The sequence below is a fragment of the Scleropages formosus genome, chromosome 3 (assembly GCF_900964775.1).
Source record: "Scleropages formosus chromosome 3, fSclFor1.1, whole genome shotgun sequence".
NCBI lineage: Eukaryota > Metazoa > Chordata > Actinopteri > Osteoglossiformes > Osteoglossidae > Scleropages > Scleropages formosus.
The window spans coordinates 9,858,318-9,881,168 of record NC_041808.1 but is presented as its reverse complement, the minus strand read 5'-3'; the positions used below and the strand labels follow the sequence as shown (position 1 = coordinate 9,881,168).

Sequence of the window (22,851 nt, the reverse complement as noted above, 5' to 3'; positions counted from 1 at the left end):
TGTCATTATTTACCAGAGAATGAAAAGGCTCAAAGACGAGGCTGAGAACTGGATTCATCTATTAAGAACCAAAGCTTTTATCAAGAAAGCACAATGGGGCCTCATGCACTTCGGTTGGACCAGTGTTTCTGAGTTGGTACATCGAGTGCTCCACTACCTTGCAAAACTTTAGTTTTATTCCCTTATTAGTACAGGATGTGGGGTCAAAGCCCCACAAAGTACTCGTACAAGCCAAAGCGAGGGCATGGCTGATCTTTCATGAAGTTGGACCCAGATGTCAGGACAGCTGGTAGTGTAGTGGTTAGAACAACTGCCTTTGGACCCCAAGGTCACAGGTTCAAGCCTCACCTCTGGCTGTAGTACCCTTGAGCAAGTTACTTATCCTGAATTGCTCCAGTAAAATTACCCAGCTGTATAAAGGGGTAAATAATTGTAACCTTAACATTGTAAGTCGCTTTGGAGAAAAGCATCAGCTAAATGTAATATAAATGTTGATGTAACCTCTGAAATATGAGTTACCTGTCAAAGGGACAAGAGTGAACTCTGCTAACAACAGGTCATATTCTTTCTTCATTCTATTGGCCACCTTTCCATTAGACCCAGGGACAGACCTGTGGTGTTTGTTTATCAAATGGTCCATGTTGTAAAGAGAGGGATGATCAATACTGAAGCAGCAGGGCCCAGCCCTAGCATGGCTAGGGGCTCTGATTGCTCCAAGATCAATTCCATATTTTAGAAGGGATTAACCATCACCTGAAATGAAAGGAAAGAAAACTGCGTTTCTGTGACCACAAAGATCACAAATTGGGGAGAAAAAAGTAATTTTTCCCTTACTTGACAGCAAATGTGAGCTAATGCCATTTTCACCAAAATGGATAATTTATTTCAATGTAAATAATCTATACAAATCACTGTATTGATAGTATTGTCAAAATGACAACAGCAATAATTATGATCCCACTGTTTATTCTGAGCTACTTCCTGTCGTATCCAAGAAAGCTGGTAGAGTAGTAGTTAGAGCTGTACCTTCTACTTGAAGTACCCAGGTTGGAATCCAGCCTCTTACTATAGTATTTTTGAGCAAAGCTGTGCACCTTGGAAAAAGGCATCAGCTAACTACACAAATGTTAATGTAACTCACATACAGACACAAGCAAATAATGCCTTGTGCTCTGTTCAGCTCTTTGACTCCTCACTTCTCAGCCTGCTGCATTTATAAGCCCAGCTCAGAGTTGTTGAGTTGCTTTTGAAATCTTGTCAGGCAAATGCAGGGGGACATGAAGCCATGAGTGCGGAAGGCAGGATTGACAGCACGGCCTTTACAGCACCAGGGTGAGATAGAGGACATCAAAGTCTGGGGTTTTACCCTGACCTCTTGTAGTGCTTCCTCTTTTCCACACACTCCTGGAGTAATGTGTTATGTGGTGAAAAGCCACAGGTCAACACTCCAGTTGTGTTTGTGCACGTGCATGCATGTATCCTTATTTTTAATCCTCCCATTAGTAATCTCCACTGACTACAAATGAGTAATCTACCATCAGTCTCTCAGGGAAACAGCAAGATTTATTTTAATAATTTGCACCTGAACTAAAGAAAAAAAATGAGGGCCCCCCAGGGTGTAAATTTCTGTAACCTACATGCTCATACTGGTGCTTCTGTTTTGAGATTGTCATTTACAAAGAAAGATAGAGAGGGGTTATAGGTTGAACATCGCAGCAACCCTTAGAAAGTAGACAGGAAGGGGAGACACTCAGCGCTGTGCCCCCTGTTTGCTGCCATCTGAATCTAGGCCTCTCAGATAAAGCCCAGCTCTCCTAGAAGAGAAGTTGCCCTGGGTTGCTTCACTCCTTATTCCTGAATACACAGAACATTGCCTCTCACCCCTCTAATGAGTCTGGCCTTTGACTGCCAGCACACACATTGCTAGGATTACACTTGGAAGGGACACACAAGGTAATTAGCAGAGAGTTTCAAAATAGAACAATAATTTGCATGCTTCAAGTTGGAGGCGCAGAAGCATTGATCATTGTTAGCCTTTGTCACAGGCATCGATTTTGCTGGCGTGCACATGGGCGATCGCGTGTGTATATACGGGAGCTGGCAGAGTGCTCTGTACCTGATCGAAGCTGTTTGATACGCCCGTTGCTGCTCCCGATGTCCACAGGAAGGAAGTCCTTGAACCAGAAGATCTCAGGGTCAGGGTTGCCACTGGCAGCACACAGCATGGTAGCCGTGCGTGTCTTCTCCACCACCTTCAGTTGTGGGCCCATGTCAATGGTGGGGAAACCATGTGGGATCTGGTCCTCTGTGAAGAGGCAAGACACAAGTAGGAATAAATCTTCACATTCATTCATTTACACATCTGATCTTCCAAAAGAGACAGTTCCGCATTCTGCATATTGTATTATAACACAGTTAAAGGCAGCATCACATTAGAATTTCACACCACCTAAACCAGGAAAAATACAGTAGAGGGTAGGTGACTGCAGCCGGTCGTGAGCCCCAAGTTTTTCATTAGTCAGATCAGGCTGTAATGTAGCCAGACACAGTGTTCTCTACAGCAAGGAGCTAATGTGGGATCGCAGTTCGGGTCGCAGATCTCCATCTCACACAATCTGAGAGCCTAACTGTTGTCAAACACTGTCATCAGCCAATGAGCCCTGCAACAGAACCTTCATGCTTGCCTTTCTACTAAACAGTGAATAGTCAAGCCATTAAAACCTTTCCCTAAAAACTGTAGCAATATCTGTGCCCCAGGATAAAGAGGAGGATAGAGAGCAAGAAAATTAATTAACACAGTGGTCAGGAGAGAGTGGAAAAACAAAAGATAAGGAAGTGAGGCATTCATACTAGTTTTCTTCCCAGAGCGAATGATAGTCTGAAGTCCCCAGTCACATGCAGATGGAAGAACACCATTTCCAGGCACATCTGCAGCTATGCTATGTGTGAAGCGCATAGACTAGACAATGCACAAATGTGCTCCTAAAGCAAGCTGCAGGTGCCTTTAAGGCAGTACTTCGACCCCGCAAAGGTAACAATGACATTTTGAACAGGAAGTTCCACCAGTAGGGAGCATAGGCCCATTTCATCAGCCTGTGGCATTTCTGCACCACTATTGCACCTATCATAGCACTCTTAATGCCACAAAAATGACAGGTGATATTAACAGCACCCCACTGGTGTTGCTGGCTTGCACCAAAGTCCCCAAGTTGTAACAGTAACCCCATGGAAAAAGGTCCATAGAAGATAATTCAAGAGTACATTAGGAACCAATCACAGCCAGGCCATGGAAGAAGACACAACCTAATGTCAGATATTAAGACAAGATGACAAATGCTTCCAGTTCATTTATATGCCCTCTGTGAATGATGGTGAGCACTCAAAGATGCAAACAATTTTATCAAGTAGAAAAATAGATGAAAGCGTGGTGGGGTGTTTCTGCTGGTGTGGATGCCCCAAGGCCTAAAGCATGGGCCTCCTGCCACACACCCAGGCAACTGGGTAGTTTCCAGCGCACGCTCCGCTCTAGACCCCAAATCAAATGGACACAAATCAAAACCTTAGGCTGTCTCATCACCAGAACTATGTTCAAGATCCCACATGGTCTCTCTTGTTCGAAGTGACCTTCCACGGTTCCATTTACAAAACTATCTCCTACTTTCCATATACAGCATCATGCGCTGTGAAATCACTCGGATCATAACAGAACAGAATCAGTAGTCCACCAGGACCGCCATAAGGGATTTGCCTGATATATACAGCTTAATCCCTGGCTGAGTGTCACCTTGAGATTCAGGCACCCTGACACTGTAAGTGGGGATATTAATTTCTATGGAAAACCACGTTGCCAAACTAACGTGTTCCATCCCCAGACTCAGGCTTGGGGCTCCAGCCCCTTTGATTAATTGTTCAACTACGCACCTCTTACAGAAGAAATAGAGCCAAAAGACAGCCATTGTAATGAGTGCAAACAGATGGACACAGGAACATGCTAAACAATAACTGTGTATTAACACATGGGAAAGCTGGTAGCGTGTGGTTAGAGCTGCTGCCTTTCCATTAAACTACGTTACTAAACTAAACAATCCCAAAGGTCATAGGTAGGAATCCAACCAACTGCTATGATACCACTGAGATGGGTACTTGACCTAAATCGCTCCAGAAAAATTACCCAGCTGTATAAATGGGTGAATAAGTGTAGGTAGCTTAACATTATAAGTTGCTTTAGAGAAAAGCATCAGATAAATGAACACATGCACACCTTTTTCCTTTAACAAGAGAAAGAGCAGGCTACTCCACCAGGACTCAGTACGCAGCGTTTTCATACTACTTTCAACCTACTTTGAATGCAATTTTTCCACCCAAATAAGATGATTTGACCTAGAAAGAACTGAGTCTTTAAGGTCCACAGCTGTAGCTGAGCAGTGCCAAGGTGGTCAACACCAATGTTCTTTTGCCAAGGTGACACCTTTCACTCAGCCATGAGCAGACCAAGTATCCATGGCAACAGCAAGTGGAGGAGCACAGGAGAAAGGCCAGGGAGGGAAAAACTAAAGAGCTGCACAAAGGCAGAGAGAGCAGCCAGTCCACCCTCAAGCTCTCTGGCTTGTGTTCACCCAGATCAGCTGAAAGTGGGAGAGGTAGGTCTTGCCAACTTACTAGAACGGCTACTGCCTACAAAACAAGGGAACTTTCTGCTTTGGCAGCCTCTGGTGATCAGGTGCCAAAGTTTCACCTTGCTCCAACATATAAACAGAAACAAGGAAGAGAGGAAAGAAACAGGAAAGAAGAAACATCTGAAGCTTCACCAGCATTTCTGTCAGTACAGAGACAACACACAGAGTCAACATGGCCCTTGGTGTCTGAGGCACCCCCCACTCCATCATACCTGTGCATCTCAGTAAGCAGTTGGCTTTGCCTCCTGTGCCAAGCTGTATCACAGTCAGACAGACCCTCTGCCTCTCAGGGGGATGTAACACCCTTACTGCTGCAGCTACAAAGGGTGCAGGTGGTTGGAGGGGAGTTATGTTTGGAGGAATGAATTTTAAGTAACAGACTTTTTAGGGGTCTCTGAATCACTGGAATCATGGGCAGACATTTTGGAACAGAGGAACCCTACATGCTGAAAACACTGTGGTGGGTCCAAAGGAAGTTATTACATGAATCAGTGGCTCTCCTCCATCAACAGCACATGCAGAAGCCAGTCCGACACCCACAGCGGCCATTGGAGGCAGTGTGGATCTCAGACTTCATCTTCAGCGCTGCTCATTGTGGGAAGTAAAGATGTCGGAGACATTCAAGGAAAGAGGGATGTTTATAAAAGACTTAATTAGGAATAGCAACACAATCAAGTTACATGGCTGTCTGCTCCACCACTGCACCCACCAGGGAGAAAAAAAAAAATGCATGGCTTCAGACAGGGTTTAATTATCTGCTTTTGAACTTTATTGTATGTCGTCTTGTTTTATTTATGGACTGCTGGAACGCAGGGCACAATTCTGTGTGTTTGTAATGTGGCGTTTTCTCTTCGGCCATGACACCTGTGTGCACGAATGCTAACTTGTTGCTGAGGCTGTGTTGTATATTGTGTGGCATGTGCCTTTGCATTCCAGTCGAAACAAAAGTATCTGATCAAAAGGAAGAATGAGCTTTAAAAGAGATCTACTCTTCCTTCCATACCAAGCCATACAAAGAAAAATGTCATTGTTTACTCATCTGGAAACTGTGCGATAATCTGCAGAGTAGCCAAGCACAAACTGCCCTCCTTTCTCAAGGAAAAAGGAAGAAAAACTTAGACGAGTCTTTAAAAGAAGGAACCAAGGAAATCAGATGAAAGGAGTGAAGGTGCGGGTGAGAAAAACAACAAAAAGAGAAAACAACACCTCTCAGAGTTATTGTGAAATTGTACACCCCCTCTGAGACTGGAGTGACTCAGCGATCACTAACGATTCTGAAGACTGCATTAGCAGCATTCTTAAGAACAACAGGCTAATGGTACTTAAGATGGCTAAGGTTTCTTGACATTCAAAACGGACAGGGAAAAAACAACATTAACGCCATGTTTTCATACTATTTAGACAATCATTTGTTGGGAAGAATTACAGTACCATTTGGGTAATATAATTGGGGGGCGACAAATGAAAAACACTACCCTGGTGACACACAGGAATTTCTAAAACAGAGGGAGGATTACCCATACACCCAGCTTAATCCATATGCGCAAAGACAAACTCATTGAAATGAACCTATCGGCCTTGTCAGTCAAACGCCATTGGAACAGAAAATTATGGAGTTCCAACAAATTTTGTGTGACAGCTCCTGTCACTTTACCTGCCGAAATTTGCAAAATTCTTTGCCATCACTCTGACAATAAGGGGATATATGGAGAAAAGCCCAAGAATTTGTTATATTTCAGATTTAAAAAAAGACACGCATTTATAGTCAAACCATCCTAAAGCTCTCTCAAAGCTCTGCTGTTTTCATCTGCAAACTTGTTGTGGACACCTTGTGACACAAAATCAGGAGACAACGAGTCAACTATTTTTCAATCCCAGTTTAGACTGCTCTTGACCGGTTCCCCCACTTACTAATATTGAGTCACAAACAGGTGAGGCTCATGATCAGTCACTAAAATACAGAAAAACAGAAGAGCTCCTCCTCGCCTCAGCATGACTGCTCATCACGGCAACATTACCGCAGCGGCTGCATGGACCCAAACAGCTCCCTGACAGCGGGCTCGGCATTCCCCAGAACCCACTATGACAAAGTGCCTGGTGGTTGCAAGGACATGTGTTCCACTAGTAATTGGGCTGCCATCTTGTGAGACAGGAGAGAAACATGAGTGGCTGGGGGGGGGGCGCTGGGTGCCACAGAGCATGTGAGCCTGCCAGGCAAGTTCCACTGGGTAGACTTAGAACAAGAGGGGTGGGTGGAACGTAACGTAACAAAGATCTTTCTTGTTTGCCTTGCTTGACAAGGTGATACGTTGCACCTTTAAATCCCCTCCTGGCAACTGTTCCTTAATTATACATTCTCTTACATGAGCCTGACATCTCTGTCAGTGACAGAGCACCAATCTGGTTAAAAGGTGAGGGGGGGGGCCGCTGATTTCCAAGAAACGACCTCAAAAAACAGGCTTCAGCTTTACGAAGACATACCAGAACTAAGGGGATGCAGATCAGACACGCAAATGGTCATTATGCTGCCCTTGCGAAGGCTACCCCAGGAATGTCAGGGTTGACCTATCTGAATAAGGGAAACAGTCCAAGAAATTAGAAAAATTTGATAATATTCACAACGTTACCTTGCCTTTTTTATGAAACACTGCCGAGCTTCTCAGTAAACATAAAAAAAAGAACGTTTTGGCTGAAAGTTTAACCTTGAAGATCAGAGCTGAGTATCAGTTACTGCTCACATGTTCCCACAGAAGCCTTTGCAAAAAGGAAATATTTGTGAAATGACGGCATTCTGGAGTGGATTAGATGACTGCTGGAACCTCAGATTCTAAGAGATTACGTACATTCCCATAGTGGAAGATTTCACCTTACAATTCCCAGGTAACACGGGACCTCTTAAACTTCTTTTGGAAAGGAAAAAAAAGTCTTAACACCCAACAACCACAATGAGTAAACAACCATAAAATGTAAACAAGGGACCTGTTTCAAAGGTTGCATGATACATACACTGCAGACAACTCAGGTTTCAGTTCTCATGTGATCAAAACTGAATCTTTACTTACTAAACCACACACAAACATATACAAACACAGACACACCCACAATCCACTTTCCACTCCCTTTGCACCGTTCTTCTACTGTACTGACCAACTGTATTTCTTACTGCCAATTAACATGTTTATATCTATAGTACTTATTATTACATTGTAATATCTTCTGTTTTTTTACTATGTTTATCGTTTTTTGTTTTGTGTAGGTAGCTTTGTGTTGGTTTTTATGTAGCACCATGGTCCTGGAGGAACATGGTTTCATTTCACTGTATACTGTACCAGCTGAAATGACAATAAAGCCCCTTTGACTTTGGCTTGACACTTTGACTTAAATCTTACTAAATCATGAATACACGAGAGGGGGGAGATTAGGTGAGCATGTCAATGACTCTGCTCTCAGGGGGCATGCAGTGGAGCAATCTAGTGTAATTGTGAGCATACACAATGCATACCTCCAGGGTGGCACATGAAGAACAGAGGTATCCACACCAATGAGTGGTAATATCATAACCCAAGAGCAAGCCCCTGCTATCTAACGGGAGTTTGGCCACGTTCAACACAATGATCTGAAGACACATTTGCTTCCAGGTCTTCTGACATGTTAGACTCTGTGGTAACAATCACCCTTGCTTTGTGGTACTTGCACTTTTTATTAAAGCGCACCTGTTTTACACTAGGAAAGGGATTCCCTATACCTCTCCTCATGGACCTTCTGCTATAGCATATATGTGTTGAATTTTACCGGCAGCACACCTAATTCAGCTGAGCCTCCCCAAGGAGGGGTATGGGAACCACACTGTACTACAGCATGTGGAAGTGTGCAGAGAGACTGGGCTTGTCTGGGAGAAGAAGCTGTAGTGTATGAAATACAATTTGTCTTGACATTTCCTCTATTCTAAACCCCTCCCCACACCTTTTTAGTGAACTTAATAGAGAAGATGCACTTAGAATTATGATTACAGAGCTTCACATTCATATCAGTCACTGAAAAGAGGTGATTTTATATTAGAAACAATCTAAGGAAAAGAACTTGAGTGGTACTGAAAGCAGCCTTCGGTATGACATCCCAGCAGAAACACCTAATAGGTCCTATGGTCCACAGAGGACAGGTTGGCCATTCTCATTTTCCATATACTCATAACCACCCAACAGAACCACCACCACCACCACACATCAAGATATGGCATCAGTTTTCTCCGAGGAGGTCGCACACAAGATTCTGGGATGGATTTGGCACGCAGCCAAAAGAATTATTCAGCAATCGTCCTGTCATTTAATGTGTAACGAATGACAACTGTGCCATTTTAAAAGAACTCGTCCGGGCGACACTGTGTTATTAAGCGCATGCAGCTCTGTGAAGATGCAAATCTCCTGTACTTTCATGTGTCTCGCGGTTGGAATAGCTGCTGACTTGTAGTGTTATCAACGCAGGCCCATAAAACAGGTGTCAACCTCTGATTGTGCAGGCAGAGTATGGACGTCAGCAGCAATCTGTGACGTGGAACAAACGCAGAATTGTTCTCTGAGGCAGTAAATCATGCAACTGGAGCCTTGTTCAGGCCAGTATGACCATCTTATCAGATAAGTGTGCCAACTGTAAAGACATGCAGGGGTCAGAATGACAGGTACAACTGAGTACTGTACATTCACAGAAGGGCCTGACTAAAGAATGGAGAGGAAATGACTGAAAGCATACACAGAGAATGACAAAAAAAAAAAAAATAAAGTTTTGGATCACTTCTCAAGTTTTCCAAAGCAAAGTCAAAGGAAAGGATATACAGAAAAAAAATCCTCAACGTCACAGGAACATTGCTCAAACAAAAGGCAATCAATTAATTACGAAACAAAAAGACAGGCTAATGGCTTGCTTATTGGCACACTGCATCCATGTTTCCGAGTTTGCACGTTGTTTGCAGGTAGCACAGGTTTGAGTCCTGACTGATAAATCTCTGTGAACAATGCATGTAGTTTGATGAAGAAATGCATTTCCTCCAAAAGGTTCCTGCTATGAGGACGCATGCAAACAAAGCGTATCTTTCCGAAACCAACCAACCAACAAAACAAGGAAGGAAATGCATAAGCACATTGAAGCCAACAGAACAAGGACTAAGTGTAAAGTTAAAAGCAGTCATCCTGGCAACCTTCCTCTTAATGGCCCTGGATTGCAGTTAATCCAGGAGTAAATTACAAAAATGCTCCCTGAGCATTTTTACTCAGAGAAGAATCAATTGAGGACAAGATCCAACTTCTACCACCCTGAAGCAACATGCCCACTCTCTTTTAAGTATCCCCACCAAACACACAGTGTGTGAATAAACAGCAAGCAGCCCCCCCAGAAAAGATGGAGCTCCCATCTCCCTCTGCCTCAGGCTTTCCTGCCTGTGCTTCTCTCCATGCCACACCGCTAGCAGGCCTGGGAGGAAGACATGGGACTCAGTTCTCAAGCCTGAGGGGAGGCTGGGGTGTCTCCTCTTTAAAGCCCATTAGTGAACCCCACAGACGCGCCGTTCATCATCTGAGCTGAGGCACGGCTGCTGACAGTTTAACTGAATATCTCCTTTAATGCGGAACAGGTAATGCTGTGCAGAGAGAGCTCTGACAAGCCAACAGGCTGGTAAAGGATGAGTATGGCTTTAGTGGAGAGGGAGGATGGGGTTTCTCTGCCAAGGGCTGGCTGCTCTGCCCCCAACTGGGATAGGCTCCTCACACTTACTACTGTTCCCCTCCACCACCTGTAAAAAGGGTCTGCTTAACCAGACAAGATAAACACACATCCTGCCAAACCAGAGACAGAGCACCTGCAGTGATCAGAAACTCTGCCAGAGCAGCATTTATAACCTAATGATAACCTTAAAAACTCAACATAAAAATCCTCCTCCATTGTCAAATTTGGGTTCTGTAAGGAGGCACACTGTGGCCAGTCCTGCTGCATAGAGGACTCTCCAAGTGGCAGGGCACTAGGTGACAGGGTGGCTTCTCTGGCTGTCACAATGGACTAGCAGTGCCAGGAGGAGAGGGGCCAGGGGACGCAACTCGGGGAGGGAGTGCAGGTGCATGCCAGCCTCCAGCCCACTCCAATTACTGGGGAGAGCGGAGCAAAGCCGCAGAGCTGAGGGTCTCATCAGCTGCCACTGACAGCGTCTCCTCGCTACCCTGTCACACGGAGCGGCTGCAGGAGAAGCTGGCAGCATCTGGGCCTCGGCGCTGACAGAGCCCATTAAACCCCCCCACAAAGGACACACCCCACAAGACAGAGACTCCCACTGGTGGTGGGGCACCTCTGCGGGCTCTTACAGTTCAGAGTGATGGGATCTGAACTTGCTTGAAAAAAGGAAGGTTTTCTTACTCTGTGAAGAGTGCCTAAGTCCCATGAGTAATAAGTCCTTTGAGTATAATGTGATGACTATGAAAGTCTAAGCACAAGACTAACATCCAGGCCTCTAAAACAAAAACACTTTTGGTCTATATTAAACTTGAGACTTGACACGAAACATAAATTTCCATCCCAAATGTATTCAAGTACCCAACACATTTCAAAATATATTCAAAATAATATCTAAATGCAAATACTGCAGCATTGGCCAACGTCAAAAATGTAATATTAGGCTGTGAAATGGAGCACAGGGGAGTTTTACAAACATCGAGAACATTCGATTCTAATGCAGACTCATTCCTCTGAAGCAATGCAGGGCCTTGGGAAGATGATGCTTAAAACCAAAAATTAAAAAGTAGCTTCGGTGCAACACGTGGCGTATACAGCTCTGAGAAGAGACAAAGACCTTGATCTCCACACACGCATTGGGGAGGTGAGACGTAGGGGGTGGTGACTGACAGATGACGATAATTAAGCACGATGCCAGCTTTGATAGCGAAGGCTAAAGGAGCCAAGGCAGCACAAAGGGGACTCGCGTCATGGCGCATTACATCATTGAGCATTAAGCCGTACCTGTTTCGTTCAGGGGCTTGCGTGAGCCTCGTGATCATCGATCCCCCAGTTTGCAATGTCAGCCAGGGGCCTGAGGTTCAACATGATTCATCACATGCTCCTCGAGCAAAACAGCTAACACAACGACTAGATGTACTGGGATGACAGCTGGGTATGTATTATCTTCACCTCTGTGCAACGGCCACTCAACATCCTCCCATGTTTAATGTCAGGATATCCTTCACGAGTACACTAGTTGGTTTGTTATAATCCAACTGTCTACATCTGTGCCAACCTGTACAAAACTATGGATCTTCAAAAGTTTTGCATGACTTGCACTGAGTTCAAATATCACCTAGAGTTAATTGTGGGGAATTCCTTCTTGAATGCAATCCCTGTTGCTGAAAGCTAATTTCGTGCCTTTCTCTCCATCGCCCCGGCAACCTGTGTTAGTGACACTACTGTGATAAAATGCGCAAGGTCTCTGTTTCAACTGGTCTCCAAACGTCTCCAGACACCAAATGCTACCCCTCAGGGTGTTGAGAAATATCAACAAGCCAGACATACTTATCAGTCAGAGCCCTGGAAGGGATCTGGGGGGTTCAGGCTCTAGACACAACCAAATCCCTGCAACTAAAGAGAGGAAGGAGATTATGGAAACAAACATTTTGGTGAAACGACAAAAAAAGAGGGATAAACTCCTTAAAAAGAAAACCCTTTGCATTTCTCTTGAATGAAGACTTCTCAAACATTACTGTTCTTAGAATTTTTCTGTATGTTTTCCAGCATCTGTCTGGAGGCAACATGAGGAACATCTTAGTGTTTCAGCACAACGGACAGTATGCTGGCCATCTCCACGTAGCTGCTAGAGTCTTCTTGATGGTCCCAGATGCTTTTGTGCAAACACACAATTATGAAAGCCTCAAGGAATTAAAAAACAGAACACTAATCTCCCATGGGCAAGGAATGACATAATAAGCCTGCCCACTGCCTACGAGTGAGGATTGCTGCTTTTAAGTAGCCCTTTCCTCTCCACATACACATTGTACAGCACGTGGACAGCAAGCAACGGACACCACATGCATGCAAAGGCCACTGTATAAAATTGCAATTAACATTCACACTGGATAACCTGCATTTTTGCAAGTGTTACGTACATGACACACAATGCACACCTCAACAGGGTTTTTTAAAACATACAAGCCAAAATACAAAGCAAAATGATTTTTCCTTGTTTTGTTTGACCTAAAGAGCTGGAGTGGGGGGTGAAAACCTACAGAAAGCTTGAGACAGTCTCCAGTGAAGATAAACAGAGCACAAGATATGACATTTACTGTCAGCATCTCCCCTGGCACTAATAATTAATGTGTCTTTCGCAGGCGCAACACTGCTTTCAAACATTTACTCTTGCAATTAACAGTCAGCAACAATCCACCCACAAAAAAAACACAAAACAGTTGCGAGCTGCTGCATTGTATCCACCCTGCTGCTGGTGTGTGTTTTTGCCGTTTCCATAGTGACGTCGGGCAGGAGATTTGAATGGTGTCGTAAGCACCCCATGGGCATGCAGGCACACCTTTGCGCTCACACGCCAGGCTCCGACCTGCCAAGCCTCGCCCCTTGTGCCGCAGGTGAGTAAACACGGCCCACGAGCCTTACCTCAGGCACAGATCCCAACCTCTAACTCAAAGAAGGATTCGGGGAAACTGCAACTCCCCAAGCTCACAATCCACTCCTATAGAACCTAAACATGTCCCTTTTGGGGCACAGCTGCTTGTGAGTTGTGACACCACTGGGTATTGAAAAGCATTGACTGGGGCAGCAAAATCAGGGGAGTAGAGAGGTGGGTACTATTCGGTGGCAAGACCACAATCTTTTTCAGTTGGTTACTCACTGCAGTTGGCGTTCCATGCCACTGAATTTGAGAGCAAACAAATAACTACTGCAAGTCTGGATGGTCAGGTATGAAGCTCAAAGGTTAAAGAAGGCCAATGTATTTTAATTGACCGCGATGAAAACGTGGAATCATGTTATGAGGAAAAGCAGAGATGGTGTGCCTTGAAAAGCTCAGACACTGAGCATAGAACTGTGTGCTGCAAATGAGGCAACTCTGCATAAAAACAATGTTCTGCAAAAATAAAACAAAGCCGAACAAAATCTCAAGAGCAGAGCTGACCTTTTAAAACCTGAGAAGGAAGCGGTGCCCGTAAGAAACAAGTCAAAATTCAGATATACACTTCCTAACACAACAGCTCATATCTTGTGCTCATTATCCAAATTTATCCGGGGCAGCTGAGTGTGGGAAGTCGCCAAGGTTGCTGCAGCATTGCAGAAACACTGAAGGGATGCTCTTCGCTGCTGGGCATGATATGAGGTGCATGTGCGCATGGGAGTGGGGTAATGCATGCCGTGACCTTTACGGTAATGCAGTTGTCGTCACACGTGGACACTCCTCACAAAGAGGCACTTCATCAATAATAGTGGCTGCCTCCATCCACTCCTCTCCCATCTTCTCCATGACTTCCACAGTCAGCAGTGTGGTCTGCTGCTATGCCATAGGATTGCCAAGGTTATATATACAGTTATCCTCCGATATGTAGACTCCCAACATGGAGTGGTGGTCCCAGTTGGGGGTGGATGATCCAAGAACCTAACCGTTTTTTGGTGAGCAAATGGCCCAACAGTCACGTTGCCTATTAATAATACAAAAAATAACCAACTGAAATGTACTCAAAATATACCGTACACACATCTGAAGGAGATCCCCTGGTTTCTGCTTGGGAGCTATGATTAACCTATCTTGGAAAACAGCCCTTAGACTTACACCAACAATGAAACATTGCTCAATGACTGCTCACTAACGCCAACACGGCGTCCCTTCAAAGGCCTCCCATTATCGATTACGTTGGTTAAGGAGAGGCTAATGCATTTTTAATACTCGCAGGAGACCCTTTGCAATGTCCTGGAAGCAAAAAGAAATACATAAGCGCTTTCTTTGTTTTTAATTGACGAGCTAATTGATCAAACAACCTTAGTGAAAGAGCAGGAAGGAGCTTGTCATCTATTATTCAAACGACATTTACACAGGAGTAGTCTGAAAGAAGGAAAAATTAGCCACCATCTCCAGAACGTGCACTTTTACATCAGAGCAAGATGGAGTACAAGGAAATGGAGGGCAAGGCCAAGAAAGCACTTTGAGGTTTTGAGCGCAGTGTTCCACTGCCAGGACTCTGGAGTACTAGTTGTAGATCCATAGGAACCACCCTGTCCCTTCTTTCCAAGTCCAAACAGGTCTGTAGGGGGTGGGGCTATAAAAAAAAAAAAAATGTAGGCATATTCTTCTGCCAGAATGGAAATGCCCCCAGGGCCCCAGAGGAAATGCTGTGTTAAAAAACAATGGGGTACTTTTTAAAAGCTCAAAATAAACTGCATCCCTTTTAAGCCTCTTACTCCTAGCTCTCCAGTCTACCTTGGAGATGACGAAGTTGTACCTCAGCATAGTCAGTGCACAAATACTGACACAGACCATGTCTGCTCAGAGTAGACAGGAAACAACATACATGGCTTTTATGCAGGATTGCAAGTAAAGCATGTGGCTGTGCTGATGCAATAGGTTCTGCCCACCGTGCGATTACTATGGGCTACAAAAAGCAACAGGACACAAGAAAGTTAATAAACAAATAGAAGAATGATGTATCCCACTGCTGTAATAAACTTTTTTTTTATGGTGGGTTTGTTAACGAATATTTTGAGCAAGATGCTGATATAATAGGGGAGAGGGGAAAAAAGCTTATTTTAGCAAACGGGTTATCATGATACACTATGGCTCCCTGTATGGCTGAGTTACACACTAGCAACATTACCAATGAAATGTTCAATTTTAGTGTGTTGTTGTTATTATTAGTGTGTTGATTTTCAGTGTGTGTCAGACTTGAAGGAAAAGTTAATTACTCTTTTTTGGACTTTTACAAGTATTGTGTCTCACATACCAAACTGTATATTCACGAATTACTTTTAATTATGGCAAGTATGTCACTTACTGTTATTTTAAAACAACTGGCCCTCAAACCAGTGACAATCATGACTTTAGCCTTTGGCCAAAAAAGGTTCAACACTGCTGGCGTAAGATGTTTTTTCTATGCAACCTTCCATTACATGCATTTACTCAAAACCAGCAGGAGCTGAACCTCTAAATTAGTGGTCTACCTTTAACAACATTCTGAAGAAATGTTCAAAAAGAATGTATTAAAAAAACTCACACTCTTCCATAGATAAGAGCTGACAGAATACAGCCCTAAAGTACTTTACCGATAAAATGAACACACGGAACAACATTCCATACATATTTATTTATTTCAAAGACATCTTGCTTTGCCTGCCTCCTTCACAATCGCTGACTACACTTATATGTTGCTTATCACACACTTTTAAATATATTTTAAAAAAACTGCTTGCAATTGTTACACCCTTGCTTCTGTTAGCTTCTCTTGTGGTCTCCAGTTCAACCACCTCTCTGCTGCACAGCCTGGGTGCTCCTTGGATATTTACTGTCATTTCAATTTCTATCAAGGCCAAACAGAGCACATGTTTAATAAATAGCTGCTGAGGGGGAGGCGGAGGTCGGCTGCTCTTCAGGGAAAGCCTGTGGCGCTCTGCTGCTTAACTGCACAGGCATCTGCTGTGCAACACGGCTGGTTTGTAAAACAAGGTAAGAACATCGACATAAATCACAGCAGGAGAAGTTAACTCGCACTCAGACCCTGACGGCATTACGGCCTCTGAATATCCTGCCCATCCGCACCACGTGCACACAGCCACTGCTCAGTTTTGATAGGCGGGTCAAAGTTAACTGCTATTACCAAGTTCATTGAGTGGAGTACTGAATTCCAGCAGACACTGCACAGGTCTGTGAGGCTGACAGACATGGGCTCCTATGATACGCTGCCTGGACCTGGACGAGAGGCACTCCGTTTTTCCCGGCCATTACTGGCAGTCTGATTTGAGAGCCCCCCAAAAGTGCATGTGTATGCATTAGTAATTTTGCGTCAAACCGCTGGCTCCATACCGTCCCTGCAGTCATGTTCTACTGCACAGTAATAACCGTGGGTGCTGCCCACTGAAGGCCATGCAGAAGGCAAGTCTGAACTGGCTGAAGGGTGGGTGTGTGATTGAGGCACTGAGAGAAAGGCTGTAATAAAAGAGAGAGGAACCAAGACATTGTTTTCATTGAGGCCATGCTCAGCCGCACCCAGTGTAACATCTACATGCTCTGTAAGATGTCTTATACTGCCCATAACTCAGCTGCTGTTTACATCACTGCAAATCATTCCTGCAAATCTAACCACAATGTATGTTTTGTAGACACCTTACATCCACAGTATTTGCTTTTGAACTTTTCTGAACTTGAGGCAAAGAGCTTTATTTATCTGTTTTTTGTAACATTTACATCTCTACAGCTCTTTTGAGATCTGGCATAATTTAGTCTGTATTCATATCTTGCCAGAGGCAATGGAATTGGAAAATATGTTTACGATTTGATATATTTTTACATCAGCACAAGAGATGCAGTGGAAAAGCTATTCAAGATACAGCCTGTAACACATTTCACCCATGAAAATGCTTTTGCCAAGAAAAGCAAGTCCACCACCAAAAATGTCCAGAGTGCAAAGCAAGAGATGCAGATACAAATCCTACTGGATTCCTTCCAAGTGTCAAAAAATGGGCCCCTTCCAAAGTGATCCCCAGCCTCAACTATAACACCAGACTTGCTGTAAAGCATCCCTAACCATTCTTCCTGGTTAGAGAAAGAGCATCTGACAACGATGTTCCGATATGTGTTCAAACGAAGACCATTTCTGCGCTCGCTGACAACGTCCACCTTTCCAAGACACTTGGACCAGAACTCTTCAGCTGGAAGCAGTTACATTCCATACGGGTCAAAACATCTGTGTATTTCTGCTTCAAAATCCACACGTCCTACCACCATGATGAATGCGAAAGGTAAAATACCGCCAATGGATACTGTTGCAAGACACAACCTTAACTTCTCTTGAAACAAATGATAACGCAAAGGCCACTACATTTTCACGCCCTTGTGAGACTTTTCTTCTCTGTGACATTTACATTTTTGAAAAGCACCCTGTCAAAGAAGACAACACTGACACACACCAAAAAAAAAAAAAAAAAAAAAAAAAACACTACCTACAAATGAAAATGCTTATGTAACCTATTTTCTCTGAATTGAGAAATGAAGGAAGAACTACTGATAAATGCATAAGCAACAGATGCACTTTCAAATACACTGCTGTACATTTAATTAATGCAAAGGCAGCTGGTAATCTGGATGATGTTGACAGTTGAGTCTCAGTTTGAGATGTATCGCTGAATTCACTGACATATCACTGACAGACTGACAGTTTTTGTTCGAACACAGAGGCTGCTGCTATCGTTAGCCTTAATGGAGTTGAGCTCTTACAAAGAAGCAATGCAACATGCCTTTCTGTGGAGAGAGAGAGAGAGAGAGGGAAGGTCGAGTTGCGTGAAGTTAAACATTGCAGCTATTGCGGTGCTGGAGAGTCTCCATGGATCCGTTCTGCCTGGACTGCCTGAGGCACATCTCAAAGTGCAGCCCTTGTAATGAAGGTGACATTATGGGTCCTTAGATTGGATGCAGATTAATGAAAAATGATTAATAATTAAGCACTTATGAGGGAGCCATAAATGTCACTTGCTTGTTTCAATTAATGGAGTCCAACTGATTTTTTACAATGATTGGACACAAAGAAAGTGTTTACATAAATGACATTTACTCACAAACATGGACACTGGTTAAAAGTAAAGACAGTTTTGTTAAATTTTCACCAGCATCTCTTAGTAAACTTAACTGAAATTAAACACCACCTGCTGCTCCCTGCATGAGGACCATATACGTGCCTGTGTATAATGTTATCAGAAGGGTGCACCACACCTTCAAACTGTTGTCCTTTGGAGTTAAAACCACATTATTCTTCTTTCAGTCAGTCTGTAAAAGAAAGTCTCAGCAAGATTCTGAGCCTTGAATTTTCCACCCTCCAAAATCCAACATTATTACACTTAATATTAGAAATTTAGAGGGAAATGATCTATGTGGTAACTTTGGCAAAAACCTTTCCCCTTTGGGCACTGGGACAGAGTCTTTTCTTTTTTTTCTGAAATAAGTTTAATTACCAGTGCAGTCTGATCAGTTATTGACACTTAGATATACTACAGCAATCAAGATTGTGACTGGAGCTTGACAAGTACTCAGTGTAGTTAAATTCCAAGCAAATTACAAAGTTAAATCTTTAATAGCGTGCATATATTTAAAAACATTGTAGCCGTTTTCTAATTTCATATATTTAATAAAATACAAATACCTCTTGATAGTTTAGTTTATGGGAAACAGCCTGTTTTTGGGAAAGACTGCTTAGCATTGGAAATGGGTTTTTACCAAATAATTTTGAGTCAATAAGTAACAGACAAAGAAAATTACTTCAGCAACAGGTTAGATGTAACATCTTTCAAATGTTCTCATTGAGTATATGAGGATCTGGATTAGCAACAGGACTTCTTTTCAACATGTAGAATCTGCTGGCATCTTGGACAAGAGTGACAGACATCATTGAAGTGCTTGACAAAGAAGGGAATCAAGCAGCAGCCAACCACTAGCGCGCATAAAATGAAAACAAGGCACATCAGCCATGCAAAGACACCAATTTTGTAGGTGACATTGGTCAGGATTTGCTGCTTGCAAGAAGGGTAAGCCACCATTCCTTGAGAGCGCCCCAAATTGGTCTCATAACTGACAAACTTCTTCTTCGTTGCATCACCTAAAGATACTACTGTTTGGTAAGAGTCATCTCTGGAGATCTGAGATGAATTGAAAGGCGGGTGCAAATGGTAAACCTTCACCTCTTCGTCCACTGGTATAGTATAGGGTGGACAGGAGGTATCAATTTCTTCAGTTTTCTGAGCTTTATTCATTTCATCTTCTTTAATGAATATGACTGCAATACCTAAAACGCTTTCACTGACTCACACCAGCTGTGCTCAGTTGCACTACCTTTCTACTGATGCAGCCAGGATGAGTCTGGTGCCTCTCCATTGCTATAATGATGTTTATGACCACCTCAGGACCTCCGCGGAGAACTTGTTCAGCAGCTCAGCTTGTTTGTGGGGGAAGTGTGACTTGCCAGGGCCTGTCCTTGCATCTGCCAGCAACCCCGATTCCCTCACCCCTTCTGCGCTTCATCATCCCGTTTCTTTTTTTTTTTTTTTTTGTTTTTTTATAACACTGCTCCACCCGGCTGCCCACAATGCACTCTGCCAGTTTCCCCGAGAACCTCGTAGGGGTCCAGGCTTCATTTTCACCATGCCCAAACCTGCACTCTCTGCAGAATGCCAGTGTTTTTTTGTGTGCAAGTGGAGAAGTAAGATAGAAATTAATGGTCTTTAATCAGTTCCAGCATTCTTCCTGTTAATCTATTCAGGCATTCAAGCAAGATTTTTTTTCTTGTGTACAAACACACGAATAGTCTTTCGTTTTTTCTTTCTTTCCACTCGACCCAACCGCACAGGAGCCCACCCTTCCTCATGGCAACTGCAGTTAAGATATTTCAGGTGATTTGCTGACATTCATAAACCACGTTCATGCGGTACTGACAGGGACTGCTAAATTAATCTCATCACTCACATTTAAAAATACTGTAGTCATTTATTATCGCTAAGGCTACATGAAGCTTATGCCCTGCTTCTCCTCTTGGCGATGGTCTTCCACAGACAATTCTTTCCCTACATTCGATGGTTTCCTTCACAATCTGAAAACAGATGAAGGTGACAGTGGTAATAGTTGATCTCCTATTGGCGCACATGCCCTTGGTAAAACAGAAACCATTGGGTGAATTTACCCACGGCACTGTCTGCTCCAAGGCAGTGGGATGTTCTTACGTTTGTTTACAGTCCACACAACAACTTATCTAAGTCATTTGCCCAACTGTGGGAGTCCTCTGTTTTGCTGGAGGAAAACTGAAATTACTGGCAGTAAGTAGACAGCCTCTATGAGAAACATTCATGTAGGTAAAAGGATGTCTTTTCTCAAGAACTGATAAAAGACTATCCCAATTTCACAATTTCTTCACTGAAGGCAAGGCAGTAGGTTGTGCAGTAGTTTGAGCCACCACCTCACAAGCGGAAGGTCCAAGGATTGACTCCCTGCTCCAGGCTCCAGCTGTAGTATTCTTGAGCAAAAGTACTTGACTGTATTTCTTTTTTTTTTTTTTTTTTTTTTTTTAAAAGTGCTCAACCAATTCGACATGGTAGGATAAAAGGAAAAGCCCTCATAACAACAACAACTGCACACTTTCAGAGCTGGGAGATACATGCTGAAGTTTCCATGAGTGTGCCTTTGATTTGTGTTTGATTCACCCTGGTCATTTTAAGGTGAGAATACCTGTGTAAGCAACTCATCTTTGCCAGCTGGGAGAAGAATAGAAAGAGAGACCTGGATCTGCTATACTGACTAAGCACTGGGTGGGAATGGGTTGCTGTCACCTGACACTTACAGCTGTTATGGTTGCACACTAGATACATGGCTATACTAACAACAGTAGGTCATCACAGGTATTTCTGGAACAGGTGTAAGTCTCTAAAGGAACCCCACCAATGAACACCCCCCAGTATGCCAAGTCTACTCTTTCTTGCTGAAAACCACGAATTGCCTTCGAAAAAACACAAGAGTAAACAGACTAATTTATGGCATTAATGGCCAAGACATCTCACCCAGTCCTTCAGATGACTACGATGATCAGAGGTTTTTTAGTGCTTTCAGTGCCAGGGACGGATATCCTGGGGATGGGCACTGGGGGACAACACCTACAAACTGAAATGCTAGGTAATAATAAAGTCTAAGAGCAACTCTGAATTACTGCATTCTGGAAATTTATTTACTGTGTTTGAGCCAGCATGCAGTGAGACTGCAGTGGCATTTGTATTCCTATGCTCTGTGGTCTTTCCATGCATTATCCATGCACTACATCCCATAGCTTGAGGCCCACATTCCAACCACACACCATGAGGTTTGCCAAACCAACTGTGGTAATGGAAGCATATAATAGCATTTACAATTCAACCATGCCATTTATTTATTTATTTTTACTGCCACTGAATACCCACTAAACATGGGGAATATAAAGATTTTTTTCTTCTTTGCTTCTAAATGGTCATTTGCAAGCAGTCCTTTCACCACAGTTTAAAATAAATAAATAAAACACACACTTGGCCTGTTCTCCAAGGTCACTGGTTGCTGCAGGTAAAAAGGCACCTCTCTTCTATGGATGGTGGACATGGGTTTTGAACTGCAAGACATCTGTGATTCATCGCTAAGCCCCATGGAGGGTGGGGTATGCAAGCATGACACGGACCCTCCTAGCGCAAGAAATCCTGCCCCTTCACATTACTTGTCACCCTAACTTCTGTGGTCAAACTCTCAGTTAGGGACCATGCTTGGCTGCCAAGGCAATGTGCCTATTCACAACAGACTGACGACCTTCAGCAAACCTGAATTTTCATAATGAGAAGCTTGACGGAAATATGGAAAAAAATATATATACATATATATGAGGGGGGAAAAAAAAACACAGTTAGTCTGACTATTTATTGTATTAGTTCCACAAGCATCACATGCTTTCTTGTATCAGTGCCTGACAGACATACTAAACACAGAGGACGAAGAGCATCACTGAGTTCATAGGTAAGCAAGGGGGGTGGAAGGGGTGGGGGGAAACAATGCCGTATGAAATTTTAAGTACCAGAATTCCTATATGGCACACAGCCATGAAGGTCCTGATGGGAGGAAAACAGAAGCTGTTCTTCCAGTGCCCTTGTCTGACACACTGAATTTAAATGACCCTACTGAGGACATCAAAGGAATGCTGAGTCTGTCTGTCGTGCAGCCCAGAAAACAAGATAAGAACTCCTGTGGTTTCTCCACAAGCTGCACCACTTCCTGACCTTTATTCTTCTCCTTGCTCGTGTGCAGCGCTGAGCCTAAGTCGGCAACCTCGGTCAAAAGTCATGGAAGTCTACTACTGATACTGGTCTCTTAAGGTGTAAAATTTTACATCAGAGTCAGAATTCTGCATCAACAATAGAGAAAATAATCGTTTTTATGCACAGAAACTACTCG

General features: G+C 43.5%; 1 protein-coding gene across 6 annotated transcripts in view; it reads right to left on the bottom strand.

The window, feature by feature from the left end:
- The window catches only part of LOC108923793 (receptor-type tyrosine-protein phosphatase F), a 180,406-nt gene that overhangs the window by 73,754 nt on the left and 83,801 nt on the right, over positions 1 to 22,851 (bottom strand). For all 6 annotated transcript variants that reach the window (XM_018734751.2, XM_029250045.1, XM_018734752.2 and 3 more), the window contains exon 5: positions 2,117 to 2,305. In XM_018734751.2, coding sequence (XP_018590267.2) covers positions 2,117 to 2,305 — 189 coding nt within the window. The remainder of the gene's footprint in view (positions 1 to 2,116; positions 2,306 to 22,851) is intronic.